This window comes from Oncorhynchus kisutch, unplaced genomic scaffold (genome assembly GCF_002021735.2).
Source record: "Oncorhynchus kisutch isolate 150728-3 unplaced genomic scaffold, Okis_V2 Okis05a-Okis16b_hom, whole genome shotgun sequence".
Taxonomy (NCBI): Eukaryota; Metazoa; Chordata; class Actinopteri; order Salmoniformes; family Salmonidae; genus Oncorhynchus; species Oncorhynchus kisutch.
Genome location: NW_022261982.1, coordinates 6,758,846 through 6,784,500, shown reverse-complemented (window position 1 = coordinate 6,784,500; position 25,655 = coordinate 6,758,846). Strand labels below are relative to the sequence as shown.

Here is a 25,655-nt window from a genome sequence, read left to right as displayed (position 1 = left end):
GGCCCATAAGCTAGGATATGCATATAATTAGTCGATTTGGATAGAAAACACTGTTAAATAATGTTAAAATAATGTCTGAGTATAACAGAACTGATATGGCAGGCGAAAATCCAAGGAAAATCCAACCAGGAAGTACTATTATTTTGAAAGGCAGTTTTTCCATTGAAAGCCTATCCACCATACAAAGACCCAGTGGAAATATGTCTTCCTCAACATGTGACCAGTCTTTAGGCATTGTTTCAGATCTCTATGGCTTCCTCAACACGTGACCAGTCTTTAGGCATTGTTTCAGGCTTTTACTCTGAAAAATGAGGGAGATACACCGCTTTCAATGAGAGGACAGTGGAAATTTCCATCCATATGAGCCAGGCACGTGATCGGGAGCGCGCATTTCTTGTTTACCTTTTTCCATTGACGAAGCTTTTGTCCGGTTGAAATATTATTGATTATTTATGACAAAAGCAACCTGAAGATTGATTTTAAACATCGTTTGACATGTTTCTACTATCTTTTATTGTGTTTTTTGACTTTTCGAGAGTGCTTATTGTGCCTTTGGATTTCTGAACTAAACGCACCAACAAAACGGAGGTATTTGGACATCAAGATGAACTTTATCGAAGAAAACAAACATTTGTTGTCTAACATGGAGACCTGGGAGTGCCACCAGATGAAGATCATCAAAGGTAAGTGATTCATTTTAATGCTATTTCTGACTTTTGTGAAGCTCTCCTTGGTTGGAAAATGGCTGTGTTGGTTTCTGTGTCTAGTCGCTGAACTAACATAATCGTTTGGTGTGCTTTCGCCGTAAAGCCTATTTGAAATCGAACACTGTGGCTGGATTTACAAGAAGTTTATCTTTAAAATGGTGTAAAATAATTTTAATTATGGGATTTGAACCAGACAGGTTAAGCACTTTGTGACAACTACTGATGTAAAAAGGGCTTCATAAAATACATTTGATTAACATGTAAAGCACACCAACTGACTGTTTTTTCTGATGTTCACACAGGATACCATGTGGAGACATTCTCCACATCCAGAGAGCAACAGCAGGAAGATCAGAGAGCTAAGAGGTCTCACCACTGCCCACATTGTGAAGAGATTTTCCCATTTCTATCAAAGCTAAAAATACACCTAAAAATACACACAGGAGAGAAGCCTTACTCCTGCTCTGACTGTGGAAAATGTTTTAAAACATTAGGTTATATAAAGGTTCACCAGAGAACACACACAGGAGAGAAGCCTTACGTCTGCTCTGACTGTGGAAAATGCTTCACAATATCAACTCATCTAAAAGCTCATCAGAGAACACACACAGGAGAGAAGCCTTACGTCTGCTCTGACTGTGGTATATGTTTTAAAACATTAGGTTATATAAAGGTTCACCAGAGAACACACACAGGAGAGAAGCCTTTCTTCTGCTCTGACTGTGGGGCGAGTTTCTCTCAGCTGGGCACCTTAAAAACACACCAACGTATACACACAGGAGTGAAGCCTTATTCCTGCTCTGACTGTGGAAAATGCTTCAAAACAACAAATGAGCTAAAAGTTCACCAGAGAACACACACAGGAGAGAAGCCTTACTTCTGCTCTGACTGTGGAAACTGTTTTCGAACATTATATGAGATAAAAGTTCATCAGAGAACACACACAGGAGAGAAGCCTTACGTCTGCTCTGACTGTGGAAAATGCTTCAAAACATCAAATGAGCTAAAAGTTCACCAGAGAACACACACAGGAGAGAAGCCTTATTCCTGCTCTGACTGTGGAAAATGTTTTCGTACATTATATGAGATAAAAGTTCATCAGAGAACACACACAGGAGAGAAGCCTTACGTCTGCTCTGACTGTGTAAAGTGCTTCAAAACATCAAATGAGCTAAAAGTTCACCGGAGAACACACACAGGAGAGAAGCCTTATTCCTGCTCTGACTGTGGAAAATGTTTTCGAACATTATATGAGATAAAAGTTCACCAGAAAACACACACAGGAGAGATGCCTTATTCCTGCTCTGACTGTGGAAAACGTTTTAAAACATCAAATGAGCTAAAGGTTCATCAGAGAACACACACAGGAGAGAAGCCTTTCTTCTGCTCTGACTGTGGGGCGAGTTTCTCTCAGCTGGGCACCTTAAAAACACACCAACGTATACACACAGGAGCGAAGCCTTATTCCTGCTCTGACTGTGGAAAATATTTTAAAACATCAAATGAGCTAAGAATACATCAGAGAACACACACAGGAGAGAAGCCTTATGTCTGCTCTGACTGTGGGAAGAGTTTCTCTCACCAGGGCAACTTAAAAACACACCAACGTATACATTAACTTCCTGTGGGTACCTGGGACGGTTGCCTCCCACCTGGTCAACATCCGGTGAAATTGCAGAGTGACCAATTCAAATTTAATTACTATAAATATTTACATTTCATGAAATCACAAGTGTAATACATCAAAATAAAGCTTAACTTGTTGTTAATCTAGCCGCCATGTCAGATTTCAAAAAGGCTTTAAGGCGAAAGCAAACCATGCGATTATCTGAGGACGGCGCTCAGCACACAAAACATTACATACAGTTACCAGCCAAGTAGACTAGTCACGAAAGTCAGAAATATGATGATCTTCATATGGTTGCACTCACAACACTCCCAGTTACACAATAAATGTTCATTTTGTTCGATAAAGTCCCTCTTTATATCTTGAAACCTCCATTTTGTTGGCACATTTTGTTCTGTAATCCAATGGCTCAAATGCGGTCACAAGAGCAGACGCAAATTCCAAATAGTATCCGTAAAGTTTGTAGAAACATGTAAAACGATGTTTATAATCAATCCTCAGGTTGTTTTTAGCCTAAATAATCGATAATATTTCAACTGGCAACAGCGTCGTCAATATAGAAGAAAAACAAGAAAGGTGCTCTCTGCAGGACCCAGCCCTGGGGACATCCCACTATCCACTGACTCAATGTGGTCATTCTCCCTCATTTTTCAGAATACAAGCCTGAAACAATGTCTAAAGACTGTTCACATCTAGTGTTAGCCATAGGGAACGGAATCTGGGTCTTATCCCTTTAAATGGTGGATAGGCTTTCATTGGAAAAACAGCCATTTCAAAATAATGGCACTTCCTGGATGGATTTTCCTCATGTTTTTGCCTGCCTTTTCAGTTCTGTTATACTCACAGACAATATTTTTTAAGTTTTAGAAACTTTGGAGTGTTGTCTTTCCAATTCTACTAATTGTATGCATTTCCTAGCTTCTGGTCCTTCTGGAACGCTTTTAATCTGGAGGTGAAAATAGTGACCCCTACCCTAGTGAGGTTAAGGAGAAAAGCCTCATCGGTTCTCTGACCAGCTAAGAATAAAGTCACTCCATCACTTAATTCTCATCTCATAAAAGAAGTTGTAATTGGATCAAATGAAGAAAGCGGAGAACACTGTAATCCTATTGGTTCTCACTGTGAGAGAACTGTGCAGAGGAAAGGGAGCGTTATAGAATGTTAGCCTCTCTTTACTGATCAGTGTGCACCTTGTCAGTTTTGGTGTGTTTTGTTGGCTTCTACTGTAAAGATTTGCACTTGTTGAATACCCTCTGTTATTCTTCTCATTTTGAAAACAAACACTAGTCTGCCAATTGACTGGGTGGTACTGCTTCCCTCTCAGCCTGGCCTGACTCTGTCTGTAGGGAGAGTTTCAACTGGGCAGTTTACACGTAGGAGAGAAGCCTTACTCCTGCTCTGTGGAAGGGTGGGCGTGTAAACTCAAACGTCATGCCAGAGGTTGAGTGTTTGAATCTCATCACGGGAGGACTTTAGCATTTTAGCTAATTACCAACTTGGCAACTACTTACTACTTCTTAGCTATTACTTAGCATGTTAGCTACCCTTTCTCCTAAACACATTTAACTCTATCTTAAACCCCTCACCCGTAACCAAGCTAATGTCAGCAACAACAAATTGGAATTCGGAACATATCATACATATTACAAGTTCGTAACATATTGTATGAATAGCAATGCGTAAAATAACATACTAATTGTCATTCTTAACATACGATACGTCCTGCAAGTCGTATTATACTGAACAACAATCTAAACGTAACAATTTCAAAGATTTACAGTTTGTATAAGGAAATCAGTCAATTGAAATAAATGAGGCCCTAATCTATGTTAGGTTACATTACATTGGACCTCCAATATAAACTAAACATGTAAAGTGTTGGTTTCATGAGCTGAAATAAAAAGATCCAGCACAAAAAGCTAATGTCTCTCAAATGTTGTGCACAACTTTGTTTATATATACTGTTAGTGAGCATTTCAGCCTTTGTCAAGATAATCCATCCACCTGACAGGTGTGGCATATCAAGATGCTGATAAAACAGCAAACTTTATTGATCTGCCAATGAAAAATAAAGTTACATGAATATGTACTGGTCAACCTCTTCTTCTCTTTAGTATTCAGTTCTTCATATTAGATCTGACAGTATGAATGGTTCTTATGGTTGTATTCAGTTCTTCATATTAGATCTGACAGTATGAATGGTTCTTATGGTTGTATTCAGTTCTTCATATTAGATCTGACAGTATGAATGGTTCTTATGGTTGTATTCAGTTCTTCATATTAGATCTGACAGTATGACAGTAGGACAGAGAAGTGCTTAGACTGGGCTGAGAGGTTGCTTGACCTCCTGTAGCAGTGGGACGGCCATGAGACCAGAGGTAGCAGAACTGAGTGCTCGGGTTGGGATACAGGGTTTGAGCTTTAAGGTAGAGATGGGGCAGTTCTTCTTGCTGCACCGTAAGTAAACACCATTATCTTGTAGTGGATGTGAGCTTCCACTGGAAGCCAGTGGAATGTACGGAGGAGCAGGGTGACATGGGGGATCTCGGGAAGGTTAAACACCCAGACGGACTGCAGTGTTCTAGATAAGTTCAGTGGAGACCCATCATTCAGGGCAGGTGAGCCACCTGTTTTGAGCACCACAGTTTTAGCAATAAAACAGTGAGAAAATAAAGTATCTGTTTGCAAACAATGTAAAAAAACATGTTATTGACTTGTTAATAAAGCCGCATACAAACATGGTCTATTTGGTTTTCTTGAGTAAGGCATCTCCAAAATGCAGGTGTTTCAGCCTCGATCAGTGCTTTCTGTGGAGGTGGGGCAAGCCAGCAGAAAATACTGAGCTTAGTGCTGTGATTGGCTCAGTGTTTTGTCATTCATGGGGACAATACATCACTGCCAAGTCTAAGGGAAGAAATTGAAATTCAAGCCCCTTGGGTGCTGCCATAGAGTTATATTAGAAGTGCCCATCCAAGAAGGCTTAAGGTCATTGTCCACAGATAGAATAACTTCAAATCATGTGATATCTACAGTCGCTTTGATTGGACTGATCATGTCAGCATCATACTTTCAAAATCTGAGCTAGCAGTCATCATCATGAATCAAGTTGACAGTCTACTGGCAAATCCTTTTTAATCTTTGTCTTATGAAGAGAAATAATGAGAAATTTTAGATAAAATGTGTCGGTGCTCATCGGTCATTGGACATAAACATCACACAACAAATTGCAAATTCAACAATGAGTGGTTTGGAAGGAATCAGTGGCTAACTGCAAGCATTGCAAAGCAATCATTAGCCTACTATTCAGTGTAGTGGCTGTGTGGTCCCAAGTCTAAGATTAAGGGGCTCTTTTCCTAGTTTAAAACTGTAAACATTCAACATTGGCCATGCTGTCAATGAAGCTTGATTTGTGCCACGCTCAAATCAACTTAACTCGGACCTGCAAAATCTGACATGTGTGAGTTCAAAACAACTGGGAACTTGGGGAAAAACAAGCTACGACTGAGAAAATACGTTTTGAACTTTCATCCAACTCAGAATTGTAAATTGGGACCTCTTTCTACAGCTACGACATGAAGATCACTGACGTCATCATGATTCCTTTTTTTTCTTCTTCGAGTTCCCAGTTGTCTTGAAAGCACCATAAATCCAGAGAATGACAGACTTTGTTGACCAAGTTTGATGACAAAATATGGCCACAAATTTCAGCCGCGTCACCTTCCTGTTCAAGTGAGCACAGCACAACAAGGTGAGTCCAAAAATGTCTTGTATGCTGCTGCATAAATGATGTAATATGCCAGGGAGATGTGTATACTGTAGCTAAGAAAGTAATACTAAGTGTATGTTGTGTAGTAAGATGTTAGTAGCCCATGTGCCTCACCCTAATAATTTTATTTCGTTTCACATCTTAATTTTGCCTACTGTTCTGACTTGGTGGTTCACATGTAGCCTATAACCTGTTTTTGAGAAATGTAATCATTGTCTGCATGTATGCCCCTTTATTTATCCTACGGTTCTGACTTGGCGTACAGGGAGAACACTAAGAACGGCCCATGTTCTGAATTATGTTGCTGTACATTTCCAAAGTGCTGAACAAATAGTTACATTGACTACGTCCATCCTAGCTCGCTCATTAATGTCTTAATCGAAATTACGGTTTGCCTCTTATCGTCCCCTTATGCCATAGTTTGTACATCTCAATTGTCAGTAGAAACCACAATTGTTTTAGTAAGTCAGCCATGTTATTTTAAAAGGCAGTAAATGAGGCTGAATGAACTGTTTCGTTGCCAGACAAGGCTCCGCTGATAGCCAGGTGAAGCAGTGGTAAGTTGTTGAGTTTGAAGGCACAAGCGGGGAGCCCAGCAAACAGAGAATTGAGAAATGTTTTGGTACTCTTCCCCAGATCTGTGCCTCACCACAAATCTGTCTCGGAGTTCGACGGAAAATGTCTTCGACCTCATTCCTTGGTTTTTGCTCTGACTTGCACTGTCAGCTGTGGGACCTTAAAAAGACAGGTGTGATCCTTTTCCAATCATGTCCATACATTTGAATTTACCACAGGTGGACCCCAATCAAGTTGTAGAAACATCTCAAGGATGATCAATGGAAACAGGATGCACTTGAGCTGAATTTTGAGTCTCAGAGGAAAGGGTCTGTGTCACGAATATTACCGAAGGTGGCTCCCCTTCTTGTTCGGGTGGCGCTCGGCGGTCGTCGTCGCCAGTCTACTAGCTGCCACCGATCCTTTGTTCCGTGTTCGTTTGGTTTTGTCTAATTGGTTTCACCTGTTCATTGTTTGGTTGTTAGGGTGGGGTTATTTAAGTTCGTTTAGCCCGCTTCTGTTTGTGCGGGCTTGTTCTTCTGTATTTGTGAGAGGTGGTAGTGTTTTGTTGGGTTTTCTCGCTGTCCTGGTATTTTACCAAAGGGTACTATTTTGTTTTTATAGTTACTCCTGTGTTGGGTATAACTATTTTGTTCCTTTGATTTTGGAGATTAAAGCGTGTTTTTCCCTGCATCCCGCTCTCTGCGCCTGACTCCACACCCATTCACTCATTGAGCGTTAGTCTGAAAATTTATGCAAATAAGGTATTCATTTGTATAAATGTATGTGTATATTGATGAGGGGTAAAACATGCATTTAATGAATTTTTGTATAAGCCTGTAATGTAACAATATGTGGAAAAAGTCGAGGGGTCTTGTATAATGCCCTGTATATGCTTCAAACTACAATTTAAGGATCTGAAGTGGTAAACACAATGGCATAATGGAAAATGCATGTCCAACGGTTCTCTCTGTATGAGTCACATTAAAACACTAGGTAGGGCAGTGGTTATCTGTATTAGTATTACCAACATAAAAACACCTCGGTAGAGCAGTGGTTCTCTCGGTATTAGTATTATCTCTGTATTACCCACATTAAAACACCTAGGTAGAGCAGTGGTTCTCTCGGTATTAGCATTATCTCTGTATTACCCACATTAAAACACCTAGGTAGAGCAGAGAGGACAGAGCATGTATCTTTGCAACACACAGGTGTTTCATCTCCACACTGGGATGATTTTAACAGTGCAACGCCTCTCAGGCCTCATGCCTCTCAGGTAGGAGGGTACCAGAAGTAAAATAATAATAAACACAAAACTAATGAAGGAGCACACAGTCACCAACAATATATCCCTGTTGTCAATACTTTCAACTGGCTCAGCTCGCTGTTACAGTACAGCACCACCAAATCCCATGTATTGAGTAACCATTTGTCTGTTGTAACCAGAAAAACGTAACATAATACTGTTTTGAGAGTCCTTGATTTATATGTACTATGGTACACCTAGTCTATGAGACGAGGCTGCACCTACATTATAAACAGCAGGTCAAGAGGTGTGTTTTCCCTTCAGCATCTGCATGTGGCATAAGCTCACCCACCTCACAGCATGAATCTAAAATGGTTAACCTTGGCTGTGAGTGATGGGAAAAAATCTGACTACGGCAATTACTTGAATAATTCAATGGATGTTTTGTTTACAGACTTGATGAGTAAATTGTCTTGTTTAAAAAAAAAAAACGTGACTTCGCAATGGGGCCATCAATAGGAATTGGGCCGTGCTTCAGCTTTTAACTGCAGTACGGACAATGCCCTCTGAGCACAGTGGAAGCATGTTTACAGACTGGAAACCTGGCCCCTTGATCCGAAAGAGGTGTAATTCCAGACCGCAAACAGTTGTTGACATCTGTTACATTGTAGCTAACCCTAACCCTAGTCTCCTAACCTGCCACGGTAATTCACCTAACCTGCCACGTTAATTATCCTAACCTGCATGGTAAACAAATACCTAACCCTCACCCTTTTCCAAACCTTAACCTCAGTCTCCTAACCTGCCACGATAATTCACATAAATTGCCATAAATTGCACACTCCAACACTCAGACATGGTCTGCATTCCTAAATTCGCTCTGGCTATATACTCCGATTTCAGACCACTCTCGTCTGAGTGCCAGAGGGCAGAATAATTTATGAAAAACAAACGCTCAACACCCCTTGAATACCGCCGGTGTCAGTAAGCGTCGGCAAAAAATGCGTTATTAAATTGTTGCCTGAAGCACAGTTAAAGTAACCAATGCTCTGGATAACATGAACACAGCCTAACCAGCTCTGCTACTCTGGCACACCAGATTGAATTTAAGACCACATCCATAATTTAAACTGATTGCAGGGAATACTGACTGAAGATGTTCCTCCCTACGAGGCCCATGAGACTGTGTAGGGATGTGATTTGAATAGGACTGTGACTGAACGAGAAGGAAGTTTATTTATCTATATGTGTATTTTGTTTTGATGTCGTTGTTCCCCCTCCCCTTTTCAGCATTGGACGTGTATATTTTTCTACAGTTTACTAACCTTACAGTAGGTGGCGGTAGACACGTTATAGTTGTGCAAATGTCAGTATACCAGAGAAGAAGATGACGCTGCTGCACTATAGTAGTGGGGAACAGGAAGTTCCGGGGCGAAACGACAGAACTGCTGTTGTGTCGATAGTGGTTGTGTCCGTTTCAAATGTATCATTGCAGGTATGTAATAGCATGTTTAAACCTTCTAATGTCGAGAGAATATATAACATGCTAGGTAACAAATCCGTCAATGTATTATCACGTTTGGTTAAGGTTTTAATTGTATGTGTTATTTTGGGGTCAAACCGAGTGAGTGAAGAACGTGTTAAAACATTTTTTTAAGGGTCACATAACTAGACTTTGGGTTTGTCTGAGTGTATGTACATAATTTCGTCAAAGTCATTTCATAAAGATTCCACTTATTTAAGTTCGTTTTTACATGTTCTTGGTTTTGTGTAAAATGTTTATGAGCTGGAAAATAGCCTCGTCCGAACCATCCTGTTCTCGCGAGTTTACATACACTGTTTCGTTAATGAAAGCTCGCGAGATCATGATGGTTCGGACGAGGCAAGTCAAATGGCGGGAACGATTTCGGTTGTCTTTCTATGAGTTTATTCGTGGTGAAAAAGCGACATGAGGCTGTGTGATAGCTTCCCTCTATTTTGAGACTAACAGAAGTTATCCTTCACCATTTGGAGAGAGAGGACAACTGCATGGAATGGCGTCGATTAATGTGGATTAATCGGAGCACGTGTCAAACTCATTCCATGGAGGACCAAGTGTCTGCGAGTAATAATGTGTTAGAGTGGAAAGTTGGGATGGTGTTTGAGGAGACCACAGGGCCTCATTTACACCCTGATTAACCAAGGCCATAAAAAGAGGAAGTTAAACTGGGATGCAGCTGTGTAAATGAGAACTTGTTCTGAACTAGCCTACCTGGTTTAAAGGTGAAATAAACATTGAAAGTGGTAGATTGTTAATATCTTGTACTAGTCAGGTTCAGCAAGGGAATATTCTTCAATTGGAAAATCATAATGGGACAAAGCTCAGAAGCCATGACCCTGGAGCTGATGCTACATTGAAGGGAGTAATAATCTCTGAATTCCCAACATCTGTGTCCATGGATGATATTGTTAAAGAACATGGGAAGGGAGACAGAGTGGTTGAAGCCTAAAGGTTGATCAGTAGGAAAGAGGGTTAAAGAAGTGAAAGCTTATCAGTGCTGTTGAGGTGTTAGGTTTTATCTGGAAAAGTACAGAATAGGATTCCTTAGCTTCAATGTCAGAGATTTTGACCCAGCCTGATCAATCAACCAATCAAATGTATTTATAAAGCCCTTCTTACATCAGCTGATGTCACAAAGTGCTGTCCAGAAACGCAGCCTAAAACCCCAAACAGCAAGCAATGCAGGTGTAGAAGCACAGTGGCTTGGAAAAACTCCCTAGAAAGGCCAGAACCTAGGAAGAAACCCTGAGAGGAACCAGGCTATGAGGGGTGGCCAGTCCTCTTCTGCCTGTGCTGGGTGGAGATTATAACAGAACCATGCCAAGATGTTCAAATGTTCATAGATGACCAGCATTGTCAAATAATAATAATCACAGTGGTTGTCGAGGGTGCGACAGGTCAGCACCTCAGGAGTCAATTTCAGTTGGCTTTTCATAGCCGATCATTGTGAGTATCTCTACCGCTCCTGCTGTCTCTAGAGAGTTGAAAACTGCAGGTCTGGGACAGGTAGCACGTCTGGTGAACAGGTCAGGGTTCCATAGCAGAACAGTTGAAACTGGAGCAGCAACAGTGAATCATCAGTGTTTTTAAATGCCAAAGAATGGGACAAGTAGATGTTGAGTGAAAAGATGTGCCAAGTGTGGTGGGGAACTTGATTACAGTGAATGTTGGATGCCAGGTGCAGAGAGATGCTCAGATATATAGAATCCGTCATGATGTATCATATGCAGAGGCTGTAAGACAGACTGGTGGAACTACAGTGCAGTCTGATGGAGTTTCCATGGCTGGTCCTGTAGTATGAGGACCTACTGTCAGACTGATGGAGCTTCCATGGCTGGTCCCGTAGTAAGAGGACCTACTGTCAGACTGATGGAGCTTCCATGGCTGGTCCCGTAGTAAGAGGACCTACTGTCAGAACTGGTCTTTCTACTAGTCCTGACATGGTTTCGAGGCCTGTTCAGAAATCTTGCGTCCATAAATGCACTGTGACAAAGGATACTTTAATAGTGAATAAAATGTACTTCATAGCTTTCATTGGTGAGGTTATCAACAACTTGGATAGTGCCTCATCAGAGAGAGAACATTTCAGTTGCTCTACAGTTTTGAAGCTGAATGTAATCATTATCTGTTCTTTACATGTGTACTAATATTCAGACACATTCAGTTGTTTCTATATTTATCTATAATTCAGGGTTTTCACACGGGACTTCAAGTAAATAAATATTAGTGCCTGAAAGTCCTTGAATTTGACTTGCCACTGTACGACCCCTGATAATTTTTAATATGGTGTGAATGGGAAATACAATTGGTTTTTGTGAGTGAAATAATACAGTGAAGACAAGGTGGTTCAGGAAAATAGTACATAGTGCTGCCTGAAACATACTGTGATCTTGTACTAAATGGTTTTTGAGTCATTTATGCATTTATGTGAATTTAGGAAATCTACGATAGATTAAGTGCACTTATGTTGTGCAATTTAAAATGTGTACTTTGTGTCTAATGTGAATTAATATTTTGTCAGCGATTAGCTACCTGATCTACTGAAATGAGATAATTGAACAAGAAAAAAATAGAAAATATTTTTACAGAATAAAGTGCCAGAACTGTCAAGAAATAAAATTTGTGTCCGTTTGTCTTTATTACTACAGACCGACTCAGATAAAAGTCTGAGGCCGTTAACATCAACAGTGAGGACAAACCCAGCCACCCACTCTCCTTCCACACTGAGTCCAAACCTACAGTTACTGGGTCCTGATTGTGACAGTGGAGCCCAGTTTGCTCTGCAGGATTCAGAGATGGCATCAGTGAAGCTGGAGGACTGCAGTCAAACACTGGAGCTGAATGTAAACATTAAAGATGAAGAGGAAGAGGAGGAGAAGATTAGGACAACTGTTAGTCATGGTAAGAGCTGGTTCCATCTATAAGTTAACTTCATATATTTTACCTCCATAAGTTATGACCAGTCTATTGCTAGGTTGAATTCTGTAATTCTGACATCACACATCCCTGAACAACTCAAGACTTCCCAGCGAAGTAAGAACTATTTAAACTTATAACGCCTGCCTTTGCCCACACATTGTCTCAAGAACGTTGAAAATGTTTAATACCCTCAATCACCAAGTTAGGCATACCTCATTTCAAAATAGGCCATGGCATCATCACTGTCAATATTGAATTATAATTCTTCACGTTTTACCAGTGAAAAGACCAAGCTGCGTCTGCATGCCAATCGTTTGATCTCAATCAATTTCATGGGAATATGCATTTAAATCTTCTTGAAATACTGTTTGGTGAGCAAATTAGAGCAGATGGTGTTAAATTATTTTCTGCTTTCTGTATTTTGTTTTAGTCAAAGCACATTCTGCCTAATGGCGCGTGCTGTTGAGTTTGGGATGATTCAGCAAACCATCCTAAAATCTCGTAAGAAAACAGGTGTTGTTTTTGTTGTAAAAGTAATGTTATGCTATAATATTTGGTGATGTGGACTGCTAATTAATCATTAGGTGATCGTCCAAGACATTGATCTAACTTTATTAAAAAACACCATTGTGGCGGCTCATCGCTCTTGCAGCACTACACACCTGCAGTCTGCTGCACCGAACTAGCGATTGATGCTCACCTAGCCTACTCTTTTGCCTCGCGCAACATTTGGTGATGCAGAAACGAGAGAACATGTTGTTTTTATGACAATATTTGGCCAAGGAAACATTTCTGGTTGGTCTCAAGGAATGTCACACAGGGAGACTTATAAAAACGGGATTGAGAGAAGTAGGAGCTAATGCTCATAAAGAGCCTGACTATTATTATTAACCTTTATTTAACTAGGCAACGATTGGAGAAGTGTTGAACATAACAAGTGGACTGTCACATCCTGATGATTTATATCTGATACATATATATTTAATATTTTTATATATCAAGTTGTCGAAACATCTCGATGATCAATGGAAACAGGATGCACCTGATCTCAATTCAAAAGTTTGGGGTCACTTAATCTACCCATGGTTTCCGATTTAAAAAGTGATTTACAGCGAAAACACAACATATGATTATGTTAGGTCATAGCCAAGTCAAAAAAACACAACCATTTTTCCGTTACAGTCTGTAGAAATAAGTCAAATGATGAATGCAATCAATCTTTAGGATGTTTTTAACATAAATCATCAATAAGTTTCCAACTGGAGAATTTCATTGTCTGAAGAAAAGCATTGTAACGAGAGCTAACTCTGTCGGGAGCAAGTGTCATGAGACCGAGGCTCTCTGCCAGACCACTTTCTCAAAGAGCTCTCATGAGCCCCTCCTTTATAGTAGAATCCTCAAACCAGTTTCTAAAGACGGTGACATCTAGTGGAAGCCCTAGGGAGTGCAACCTCATCCATATCTCACTGTGAATTCAATAGGCACTGTTTTGAAAATCTATTTCTCACTTCCTGTTTGGATTTCTTCTCAGGTTTTTGCCTGCCATATGAGTTCTGTTATACTCACAGACATCATTCAAACAGTTTTAGAAACTTCAGAGTGTTTTCTATCCAATACTAATAATAATATGCATATATTAGCATCTGGGGTGTTGAGTTTGGGACAGTTTTCAACTGTGCTAACATAATTGCAAAAGTGTTTTCTAATGATAAACTTGGATTAGCTAACACAACATGCCATTGGATCACAGGAATAATGGTTGCTGATAATGGGCCTCTGTACACCTATGTAGATATTCCATAAAATATCTGCCGTTTCCAGCTACAATAGTCATTTACAACAATAACAATGTCTACACTGTATTTCTGATCAATTTGATGTTATTTTAATAGACAATGTGCTTTTCTTTAAAAACAAGGACATTTCTTTCAAAACAAGGACATTTGTAAGTGACCCCAAACATTTGAACAGTAGTGGATATTTCATATGTTTCATAAATAAAGTTGTAGAAACATCTCAAGGATGATCAATGGAAACGGGAAGCATCTGAACTCAATTTTGAGTCTGTCTTGTTCTTCTGTTTTTTTAAATAAATTTGCAAAATCTCTAAACCTGTTTTAGCTTTGTCATTATGAGGGTGTGTAGATTGCTGAGGATATTTTTTAAATTTAATTATAGAATTAGGCTGTAACATAACAAAATGTGGAAAAAGTCAAGGGGTCTGAATGCTTTCCGAGGGCACTGTCAGACCCCTTCCCATTTTTCCCATTTTGGTACTTTACAGCCTTCTTCTAAAATTGATGACACGTTTTTCCTCGTCAATCCACACACAATACCCCATAATGACATCACAATACCCCATAATGACATCACAATACCCCATAATGACATCACAATACCCCATAATGACATCACAATACCCCATAATGACATCACAATACCCCATAATGACATCACAATACCCCATAATGACATCACAATATCCCATAATGACATCACAATACCCCATAATAACAAAGCCAAAACAGGTTTTTAGAAATTCTTGCAAATGTAAAAAAAAGAAATGTTTAGCAAATTCTACTATCACCCTTGTGATTTTGAGTGGAGGATGGTTTCGCTCATCATTTTCACCACTTTTGCCTCTTAGTTTTTGACTCCTACCCAGTTTTAGAATAGTTTGATTCCCCTTCCCATACAGCCTACTGAAATGAATACATACACTACCGTTGAAAAGTTTAGGGTCACTTAGAAATGTCCTTGTTTTTGAAAGAAAAGTATGTTTTTTTGGTCCATTAAAATAACATCAAATTGACCATTAATACAGTGGAGACGTTGTTAATGTTGTAAATGACTTGTAGCTGGAAACGGATGATTTTTTAAAAACTGGAATATGTACATAGGTGTACAGAGGCCCATTATCAGCAACCATCACTCCTGTGATCCAATGGCATGTTGTGTTAGCTAATACATGTTTATCATTTTAAAGGGCCAATTGATCATTACAAAACCTTTTGCAATTATGTTATAAAACGGTCCTTTTTTAGACGAGTTGAGTATCTGGGTCATTTGTCGGTTCGATTACAGGCTCAAAATGGCCAGAAACAAAGACCTTTCTTCTGAAAGTCGTCAGTCTATTCTTGTTCTGAGAAATGAAGGCTATCTGGCGCTAACCAGAATAGAAAGAGGGGTGGGAGGCCCCGGTGCACAACTGGGCAAGAGGACAAGTATTTTAGAGTGTCGAGTTTGAGAAACAGACGTCTCACAAGTCCTCAACTGGCAGCTTCATTAAATAGTACCCACAAAACACCAGTCTCAATGTCAACAGTGAAGAGGCGACTCCGGGATGCTTGCCTTCTGGACACTATTCTGTTTAGAGACTGTTTGCGCTGTTCTGTGAAGAGAGTAGTACACAGCATTGTACGAGATCTTCAGCCGTTTCCAGCTACAATAGTCATTTACAATATTAACAATGTCTACACTGTATTTCTGATCACTTTGATTGGACAAAAAATGTGCTATTCTTTCAAAAACATGGACATTTGTAACTTTAGAATTTATTCATTTATTTCACCACTAATGGTAGTGTATTTTAAAATATATATATTTTTTAACCTTTAACTTTCTTAGCATACTGGTTATTGTCCGGAATTTCCGATGACTGACGTGCCCAAAGGAAACTGCCCAGAAGCTAGGATATGCATATACTTGATAGCATTGGATACAAAACACTCTGCAGTTTCTAAAACTGTAAAAAATAATGTCTGTGGGTATAACAGAATTGATATGGCAGGCGAAAACCTTGAGGAAAATCCATCCGGAATATTTATTTTTTTGAGGTCACCTGTTTTTTCAATGCTTGCCTATGGGATTTACAAATAGATAGGACCCAGATTGCAGTTCCTATGGCTTCCACTAGATGTCAACAGTCTTTAGAAAGGGTTTCATGCTTGTTTTTTGAAAAATTTGTATTTGTAGTTTTTCCAAGATGTCCCCCATTTCGAAAAGTAGTCGTTGCGCGCATCGAGAGTGCGCTCTTCTTATTTATCTTTGATATTGAACACACTATTCTCCGTCTTAAATATTATTGTTTATTTACATATTAGAATACCTGAAGATTAATTACAAACGTCGTTTGACTTTTTTGGACGATCTTTACCGGTAACCTTTAGGATTCGTTTGTGTGCATGTTGAACGAGTGACCTACTGAATCAAGCGCGCCATCTGAACTGATATTTTTGGGAAATAATGAAGGACATTATCGAACAAAACGACCATTCATTGTGTAGCTGGGGCCCTTGGGATTGCAATCAGAGGAAGATCTTCAAAGGTAAGTGATTTTTTAAAATTGCTGTCTGATTTTGTGACACCTGTGCTGGTTGAAAAAGTATTTTGATGTGGGATGCTGTCCTCAGATAATCGCTTGGTATGCTTTCTCCGTAAATCCTTTTTCAAATTTGACAACTCAGTTGGATTAATAAGACTCTTAAATTATGTAAGACACTTGTATTTTCATGAATTTTTAATATTCCGATTTTTGTATTTTGAATTTCGCGCTCTGCAATTTCACTGGATGTTGTGGTCGATATCCTGCGAGCGTTTGGACATAGGCAAGTCAGTTAAGTTCACTAGGGTAGGGGGCAGCATTTGGAATTTTGGATGAAAAGCGTGCCCAAATTAAACTGCCTGCTACTTGGGCCCATAAGCTAGGATATGCATATAATTACTCGATTTGGATAGAAAACACTGTTAAAATAATGTCTGAGTATAACAGAACTGATATGGCAGGTGAAAGCCAGAGGAAAATCCAACCAGGAAGTACTATTATTTTGAAAGGCTGTTTTTCCATTGAAAGCCTATCCACCATACGAAGACTTAGGACCCAGTGGAAATCTGTCTTCCTCAACATGTGACCAGTCTTTAGGCATTGTTTCAGATCTCTATGGCTTCCTCAACACGTGACCAGTCTTTAGGCATTGTTTCAGGCTTTTACTCTGAAAAATGAGGGAGATACACCGCTTTCAATGAGAGGACAGTGGAAATTTCCATCCATATGAGCCAGGCACGTGATCGAGAGCGCGCGTTTCTTGTTTACCTTTTTCCATTGACGAAGCTTTTGTCCGGTTGAAATATTATTGATTATTTATGACAAAAGCAACCTGAAGATTGATTTTAAACATCGTTTGACATGTTTCTACCATCTTTTATTGTACTTTATGACTTTGAGAGTGCGCTTTGTGCCTTTGGATTTCTGAACTAAACGCACCAACAAAACTGAGGTATTTGGACATAAAATCAAATCAAATTTTATTTGTCACATACACATGGTTAGCAGATGTTAATGCGAGTGTAGCGAAATGCTTGTGCTTCTAGTTCCGACAATGCAGTAATAACCAACAAGTAATCTAACTAACAATTCCAAAACTACTGTCTTATACACAGTGTAAGGGGATAAAGAATATGTACATAAAGATATATGAATGAGTGATGGTACAGAGCAGCATAGGCAAGATACAGTAGATGGTATCGAGTACAGTATATACATATGAGATGAGTATGTAAACAAAGTGGCATAGTTAAAGTGGCTAGTGATACATGTATTACATAAGGATGCAGTAGATGATATAGAGTACAGTATATACGTATGCATATGAGATGAATAATGTAGGGTATGTAACATTATATTAGGTAGCATTGTTTAAAGTGGCTAGTGATATATTTTATATCATTTCCCATCAATTCCCATTATTAAAGTGGCTGGAGTTGAGTCAGTGTCAGTGTGTTGGCAGCACCCACTCAATGTTAGTGGTGGCTGTTTAACAGTCTGATGGCCTTGAGATAGAAGCTGTTTTTCAGTCTCTCGGTCCCAGCTTTGATGCACCTGTACTGACCTCGCCTTCTGGATGATAGCGGGGTGAACAGGCAGTGGCTCGGGTGGTTGTTGTCCTTGATGATCTTTATGGCCTTCCTGTAACATCGGGTGGTGTAGGTGTCCTGGAGGGCAGGTAGTTTGCCCCCGGTGATGCGTTGTGCAGACCTCACTACCCTCTGGAGAGCCTTACGGTTGTGGGCGGAGCAGTTGCCGTACCAGGCGGTGATGCAGCCCGCCAGGATGCTCTCGATTGTGCATCTGTAGAAGTTTGTGAGTGCTTTTGGTGACAAGCCAAATTTCTTCAGCCTCCTGAGGTTGAAGAGGCGCTGCTGCGCCTTCTTCACGATGCTGTCTGTGTGAGTGGACCAATTCAGTTTGTCTGTGACGTGTATGCCGAGGAACTTAAAACTTGCTACCCTCTCCACTACTGTTCCATCGATGTGGATAGGGGGGTCTTCCCTCTGCTGTTTCCTGAAGTCCACAATCATCTCCTTAGTTTTGTTGACGTTGAGTGTGAGGTTATTTTCCTGACACCATACTCCGAGGGCCCTCACCTCCTCCCTGTAGGCCGTCTCGTCGTTGTTGGTAATCAAGCCTACCACTGTTGTGTCGTCCGCAAACTTGATGATTGAGTTGGAGGCGTGCGTGGCCACGCAGTCGTGGGTGAACAGGGAGTACAGGAGAGGGCTCAGAACGCACCCTTGTGGGGCCCCAGTGTTGAGGATCAGCGGGGTGGAGATGTTGTTGCCTACCCTCTCCACCTGGGGGCGGCCCGTCAGGAAGTCCAGTACCCAGTTGCACAGGGCGGGGTCGAGACACAGGGTCTCGAGCTTGATGACGAGCTTGCAGGGTACTATGGTGTTGAATGCCGAGCTGTAGTCGATGAACAGCATTCTCACTTAGGTATTCCTCTTGTAGAGATGGGTTAGGGCAGTGTGGTTGAGATTGCATCGTCTGTGGACCTATTTGGGCGGTAAGCAAATTGGAGTGGGTCTTGGGTATCAGGTAGGGTGGAGGTGATATGGTCCTTGACTAGTCTCTCAAAGCACTTCATGATGACGGAAGTGAGTGCTACGGGGCGGTAGTCGTTTAGCTCAGTTACCTTAGCTTTCTTGGGAACAGGAACAATGGTGGCCCTCTTGAAGCATGTGGGAACAGCAGACTGTTATAGGGATTGATTGAATATGTCCGTAAACACACCGGCCAGCTGGTCTGCGCATGCTCTGAGGGCGCGGCTGGGGATGCCGTCTGGGCCTGCAGCCTTGCGAGGGTTAACACGTTTAAAGATGAACTTTCTCGAAGAAAACAAACATTTGTTGTCTAACATGGAGACCTGGGAGTGCCACCAGATGATCATCAAAGGTTAGTGATTAATTTAATCGCTACTTCTGACTTTTATGAGACCTCTCCTTGGCTGGAAAATGACTGTATGGTTTTCTGTGACTAGGTGCTGACCTAACATAATCGTTTGGTGTGCTTTCGCCGTAAAGCCTATTTGAAATAAAACACTGTGGCTGGATTTACAAGAAGTTTATCTTTAAAATGGTGTAAAATAATTTTAATTATGGGATTTGAACCAGACAGGTTAAGCACTTTGTGACAACTACTGATGTAAAAAGGGCTTCATAAAATACATTTGATTAACATGTATATCACACCAACTGACTGTTTTTTCTGATGTTCACACAGGATACCATGTTGAGACATTCTCCACATCCAGAGAGCAACAGCAGGAAGATCAGAGAGCTAAGAGGTCTCATCACTGCCCACATTGTGAAGAGATTTTCCCATTTCTATCAGACCTAAAAATACACCTAAAAATACACACAGGAGAAAAGCCTTACGTCTGCTCTGACTGTGGAAAATGTTTTAAAACATTAGGTTATATCAAGGTTCACCAGAGAACACACACAGGAGAGAAGCCTTACGTCTGCTCTGACTGTGGAAAATGTTTTAAAACATTATATAATCTAAAAGTTCACCAGAGAACACACACAGGAGAGAAGCCTTATTCCTGCTCTGACTGTGGAAAATGTTTTAAAACATCAACTCAACTAAAAGTTCATCAGAGAATACACACAGGAGAGAAGCCTTATTCCTGTTCTGACTGTGGAAAATGTTTTAAAACATTATATAATCTAAAAGTTCACCAGAGAACACACACAGGAGAGAAGCCTTATTCCTGTTCTGACTGTGGAAAATGTTTTAAAACATCAAATGAGCTAAAAGTTCACCAGAGAACACACACAGGAGAGAAGCCTTACGTCTGCTCTGACTGTGGGGCGAGTTTCTCTCTGCTGGGCACCATAAAAACACACCAACGTATACACACAGGAGAGAAGCCTTATTCCTGCTCTGACTGTGGAAAATGTTTTCGAACATTACATGAGATAAAAGTTCATCAGAGAACACACACAGGAGAGAAGCCTTACGTCTGCTCTGACTGTGGAAAATGTTTTAAAACATCAAATGAGCTAAAAGTTCACCAGAGAACACACACAGGAGAGAAGCCTTTCTTCTGCTCTGACTGTGGAAAATTTTTTACAACATCAAATGAGCTAAAAGTTCACCAGAGAACACACACAGGAGAGAAGCCTTACTACTGCTCTTTCTGTGGAAAACGTTTCTCCCGATCGGGTACCTTGAAATCACATGAACGTATACATACAGGAGAGAAGCCTTACTTCTGCTCTGACTGTGGGAGGAGTTTCTCTCACCAGAGCAACTTAAAAACACACCAATGTATACATTAACTTCATGTGGGTACCTGGGACTGTTGCATCCCACCTGGTCAACATCCGGTGAAATTGCAGAGTGACCAATTCAAATTTAATTACTATAAAATACATCAAAATAAAGCTTAACTTGTTGTTAATCTAGCCTCCATGTCAGATTTCAAAAAGGCTTTAAGGCGAAAGCAAACCATGCGATTATCTGAGGACGGCGCTCAGCACACAAAACATTACATACAGTTACCAGCCAAGTAGACTAGTCACGAAAGTCAGAAATATGATGATCTTCATATGGTTGCACTCACAACACTCCCAGTTACACAATAAATGTTCATTTTGTTCGATAAAGTCCCTCTTTATATCTTGAAACCTCCATTTTGTTGGCACATTTTGTTCTGTAATCCAATGGCTCAAATGCGGTCACAAGAGGCAGACGAAAATTCCAAATAGTATCCGTAAAGTTTGTAGAAACATGTAAAACGATGTTTATAATCAATCCTCAGGTTGTTTTTAGCCTAAATAATCGATAATATTTCAACTGGCAACAGCGTCGTCAATATAGAAGAAAAACAAGAAAGGTGCGCTCTGCAGGACCCAGCTCTGGGGACATCCCACTATCCACTGACTCAATGTGGTCATTCTCCCTCATTTTTCAGAATACAAGCCTGAAACAATGTCTAAAGACTGTTCACATCTAGTGTTAGCCATAGGGAACAGAATCTGGGTCTTATCCCTTTAAATGGTGGATAGGCTTTCATTGGAAAAACAGCCATTTCAAAGTAATGGCACTTCCTGGATGAATTTTCCTCATGTGTTTGCCTGCCTTTTCAGTTCTGTTATACTCAGACAATATGTTTTAAGTTTTAGAAACTTTGGAGTGTTGTCTTTCCAATTCTACTAATTGTATGCATTTCGTAGCTTCTGGTCCTGAGTAGCAGGCACTTTGGAAAGTGACCCCTACCCTTGTGAGGTTAAGGAGAAAAGCCTCATCGGTTCTCTGACCAGCTAAGAATAAAGTCACTCCATCACTTAATTCTCATCTCATAAAATAAGTTGTAATTGGATCAAATGAAGAAAGCGTAGAACACTGTAATCCGATTGGTTCTCACTGTGAGAGAACTGTGCAGAGGAGAGGGAGCGTTCTAGATGTTAGCCTCTCTTTACTTTACCAATCAGTGTGCACCTTCAGTATTTTAGCTAATTACCAACTTGGCAACTACTTACTACTTCTTAGCTATTACTTAGCATGTTAGCTACCCATTCTCCTAAACCCATTTAACTCTATCTTAAACCCCTCACACCTAACCAAGCTAACGTCAGCAACAACAAATTGGAATTCGTAACATATCATACATATTACAAGTTCGTAACATATTGTATGACTAGCAATGCGTAAAATAACATACGAATTGTAATTCTTAACATACGATACGTCCTACAAGTCGTATTGTACTGAACAACAATCTAAACGTAACAATTTCAAAGATTTACAGTTTGTATAAGGAAATCAGTCAATTGAAATAAATGAGGCCCTAATCTATGTTAGGTTACATTACATTGGACCTCCAATATAAACTAAACATGTAAAGTGTTGGTTTCATGAGCTGAAATAAAAAGATCCAGCACAAAAAGCTAATGTCTCTCAAATGTTGTGCACAACTTTGTTTATATATACTTATACTTTTATATATACTGTTAGTGAGCATTTCAGCCTTTGATCCAGCACAAAAAGCTACTGACCCAACGCTCTAACCACTAGGCTACCTTCCGCCCCAAACATGTATCTGATAGAGATGGTGTGATGATCACTTTTCACCACTAGTTTGGGGGGGGGGGGGGTTTACAACTTTATTTAATGATACACAGTTTATGAAATAAATACATGTGTTTATTAATTGTCTTTAAAACTAGATGAGTTATTTTAGTTACTGATCATGAATGTGTTTGGAAAACTGCATTGAAGCAAACTTTATTGATCTGCCAATGAAAAATAAAGTTACATGAATATGTACTGGTCAACCTCTTCTTCTCTTTAGTATTCAGTTCTTCATATTAGATCTGACAGTATGAATGGTTCTTATGGTTGTATTCAGTTCTTCATATTAGATCTGACAGTATGAATGGTTCATATGGTTGTATTCAGTTCTTCATATTAGATCTGACAGTATGAATGGTTCTTATGGTTGTATTCAGTTCTTCATATTAGATCTGACTGTGTGAATGGTTCTTATGGGCTGAGTGCCTGGAGTGTTTTTGTGTGACGACAGTCAGGAGTTCTCTCTGACCCTGTGATGTCACCAGCACATTAAGTACATTCATCTTAAGATAGCCAGGTGAGACAACCACATATCACAGTAAGGGGGGGGTACTCTTTAAAGACGTCGGTGTTTCAGACCATTTCGGGCAGATGGGCAGAGACTCTGCTTCACTGGCATCAGAGGGAAGCTGTTGCCACCATTGGGGTGCCAGGACAGAGAAGTGCTTTGACTGGGCTGAGATGGAGCTTGACCTCCTGTAGCAGTGGGACGGCCTTGAGACCAGAGGTGGCAGAACTGAGTGCTCGGGTTGGGATCCAGGGTTTGAGCCTGAAGGTAGAGATGGAGCAGTTCCTCTTGCTGCACCGTAAGTAAACACCATTGTCTTGTAGTGGATGTGAGCTTCGACTGGAAGCCAGTGGAATTTACAGAGGAGCAGGGTGACATGGGGGAACTTGGGAAGGTTAAACACCCAGATGGACTGCAGTGTTCTAGATAAGTTCAGTGGAGACCCATCATTCATAGCAGGTGAGCCACCTGTTTTGAGCACCACAGTTTTAGCGATAAAACAGTGTGAAATAAATGATGTGTTTGCAAACAATGTAAAAAAAAACATATTGAGTTATTAATAAAGCTTTCATTGTCTCCTTATATGCCCTCTTTATTTATCCTACGTTTCTGACTTGGTGTACAGGGAGAACACTGTAAGAACGGCCCATGTTCTGAATTATGTCGCTGTGCATTTCAAAGTGCTTAACAAATAGTTATATTGACTACGTCAGAAAAAAAATACTACTAATAATAATAATAGTAATAATGTGAAACTGACTAATTGAGGAGAAATGTATTTACTGTGATATGTGGGGGCCTTTTTCCTAGTTTAAAATTGTGATATCTACAGTCGCTTTGATTGGACTGATCATGTCAACATCATACTTTCAAAATCTGAGCTAGCAGTCATCATCATGAATCAAGTCGACAATCTACTGGCAAATCCTTTTTAATCTTTGTCTTATGAAGAGAAATAATGAGAAATCATAGATAGAACGTATCGGTGCTCATCGGCCATTGGACACAAACATTACATATCAAATTGCAAATTCAACAATGAGTGGTTTGGAAGGAATCAGTGGCTAACTGCAAGCATTGCAAAGCAATCATTAGCCTGCTATTCATTGGAGTTGCTGTGTGGTCCCAAGTCTAAGATTAAGGGGCCTTTTTCCTAGTTTAAAATTGTAAACATTCAACATTGGCCGTGCTGTCAATGAAGCTTGATTTGTGACGCGCGCAAAACAACTTACTTCGGTACTGAAAAATCTGACTTGTGTGAGTTCAAGACAACTGGGAACTCAGGGAAAAGCAAGCTACGACTGAGAAAATACGTTTTGAACTTTCATCCAACTCGGAATTGTAAATTGGGAACTCGGGCCTCTTTCTACAGCTACGACCTGAAGATCACTGACGTCATCATTTTTTTCCTGAGTTCCCAGTTGTCTTGAAGCACCACAAATCCAGAGAATGCCAGACTTTGATGAAGTTTGATGACAAAATAAACCCATGTGCCTCACCCTAATATTTTGGTCTTGTTTCACCTCTTAATTTTGCCTACTGTTCTAACTTGGTGGTTGACATGAAGACTATAACATGTTTTTGAGAAATGTAATCATTGAATATTGTAAGAATTTTCATTGTCTGCTTATATGCTCCTTAATTTATCCACCGGTTCTGACTTGGCGTACAAGGAGAACACTAAGAACGGCCCATGTTCTGAATTCTGTCGCTGTACATTTCAAAAGTGCTGAACAAATAGTTATATTGACTATGTCCATCCTAGCTCGCTCATTAATGTATTAATCGAAATTACGGATTGCATCTTATCTGCTTGTCGTCTCCTTATGCCATAGTTTGTACATCTCAAATGTCAGGAGAAACCACATTTGTTTAAGTAAGTCAGCCATGTTACTTTAAAAGACAGTAAATGAGGCTGAATGAACTGTTTCGTTGCCAGACAAGGCTCCGCTGATAGCCAGGTGAAGCAGTGGTAAGTTGTTGAGACTATGCTGTTGGTCCTAACAGTTTGTGAGCACCGTTTCTCACTGTTATAGTGCAATTAATGTATTGTTTAGTGGCTTTGCTGGCATGCGTCCACTTTTTTATTTTATTTAACTAGGTAAGTCAGTTAAGAACAAATTCTTATTTACAAAGAAGGCCTACCCCAGCCAATCCCGACCGATGCTGGGCCAATTGTGCACTTCCTTATGGGACTCCCAATCATGGCCAGATGTGATTCAGCTAGGATTCGAACCAGGGACTGTAGTGATGTCTCTTGCACTGAGATGAGGTGCCTTAGACCGCTGCGCCACTCGGGAGCCCTTAATAGGTTTGCCCCCAATGTGAGGCAGGAGTTTACGGCACAAGCAGGGAGCCCATTCAACAGAG

At 40.2% G+C, this 25,655-nt stretch overlaps 1 protein-coding gene across 2 annotated transcripts in view; it reads left to right on the top strand.

The window, feature by feature from the left end:
• LOC116359805 (gastrula zinc finger protein XlCGF28.1-like) overlaps positions 1 to 22,972 on the top strand; it is a 31,265-nt gene extending 8,293 nt beyond the window's left edge. The window contains exons 1-3 of one of the 2 annotated variants that reach the window (XM_031813550.1): positions 9,280 to 9,396; positions 12,090 to 12,342; positions 19,919 to 22,972. In XM_031813550.1, the coding sequence (XP_031669410.1) occupies positions 9,289 to 9,396; positions 12,090 to 12,342; positions 19,919 to 20,982 (1,425 nt within the window). In that variant the 5' untranslated portion in view covers positions 9,280 to 9,288 and the 3' untranslated portion in view covers positions 20,983 to 22,972. Of the gene's footprint in view, positions 1 to 1,009; positions 9,397 to 12,089; positions 12,343 to 19,918 lie in introns of those variants that run through there. The other variant, XM_031813551.1, reaches the window with a different exon arrangement.
• Positions 22,973 to 25,655: the final 2,683 nt, after the last annotated feature.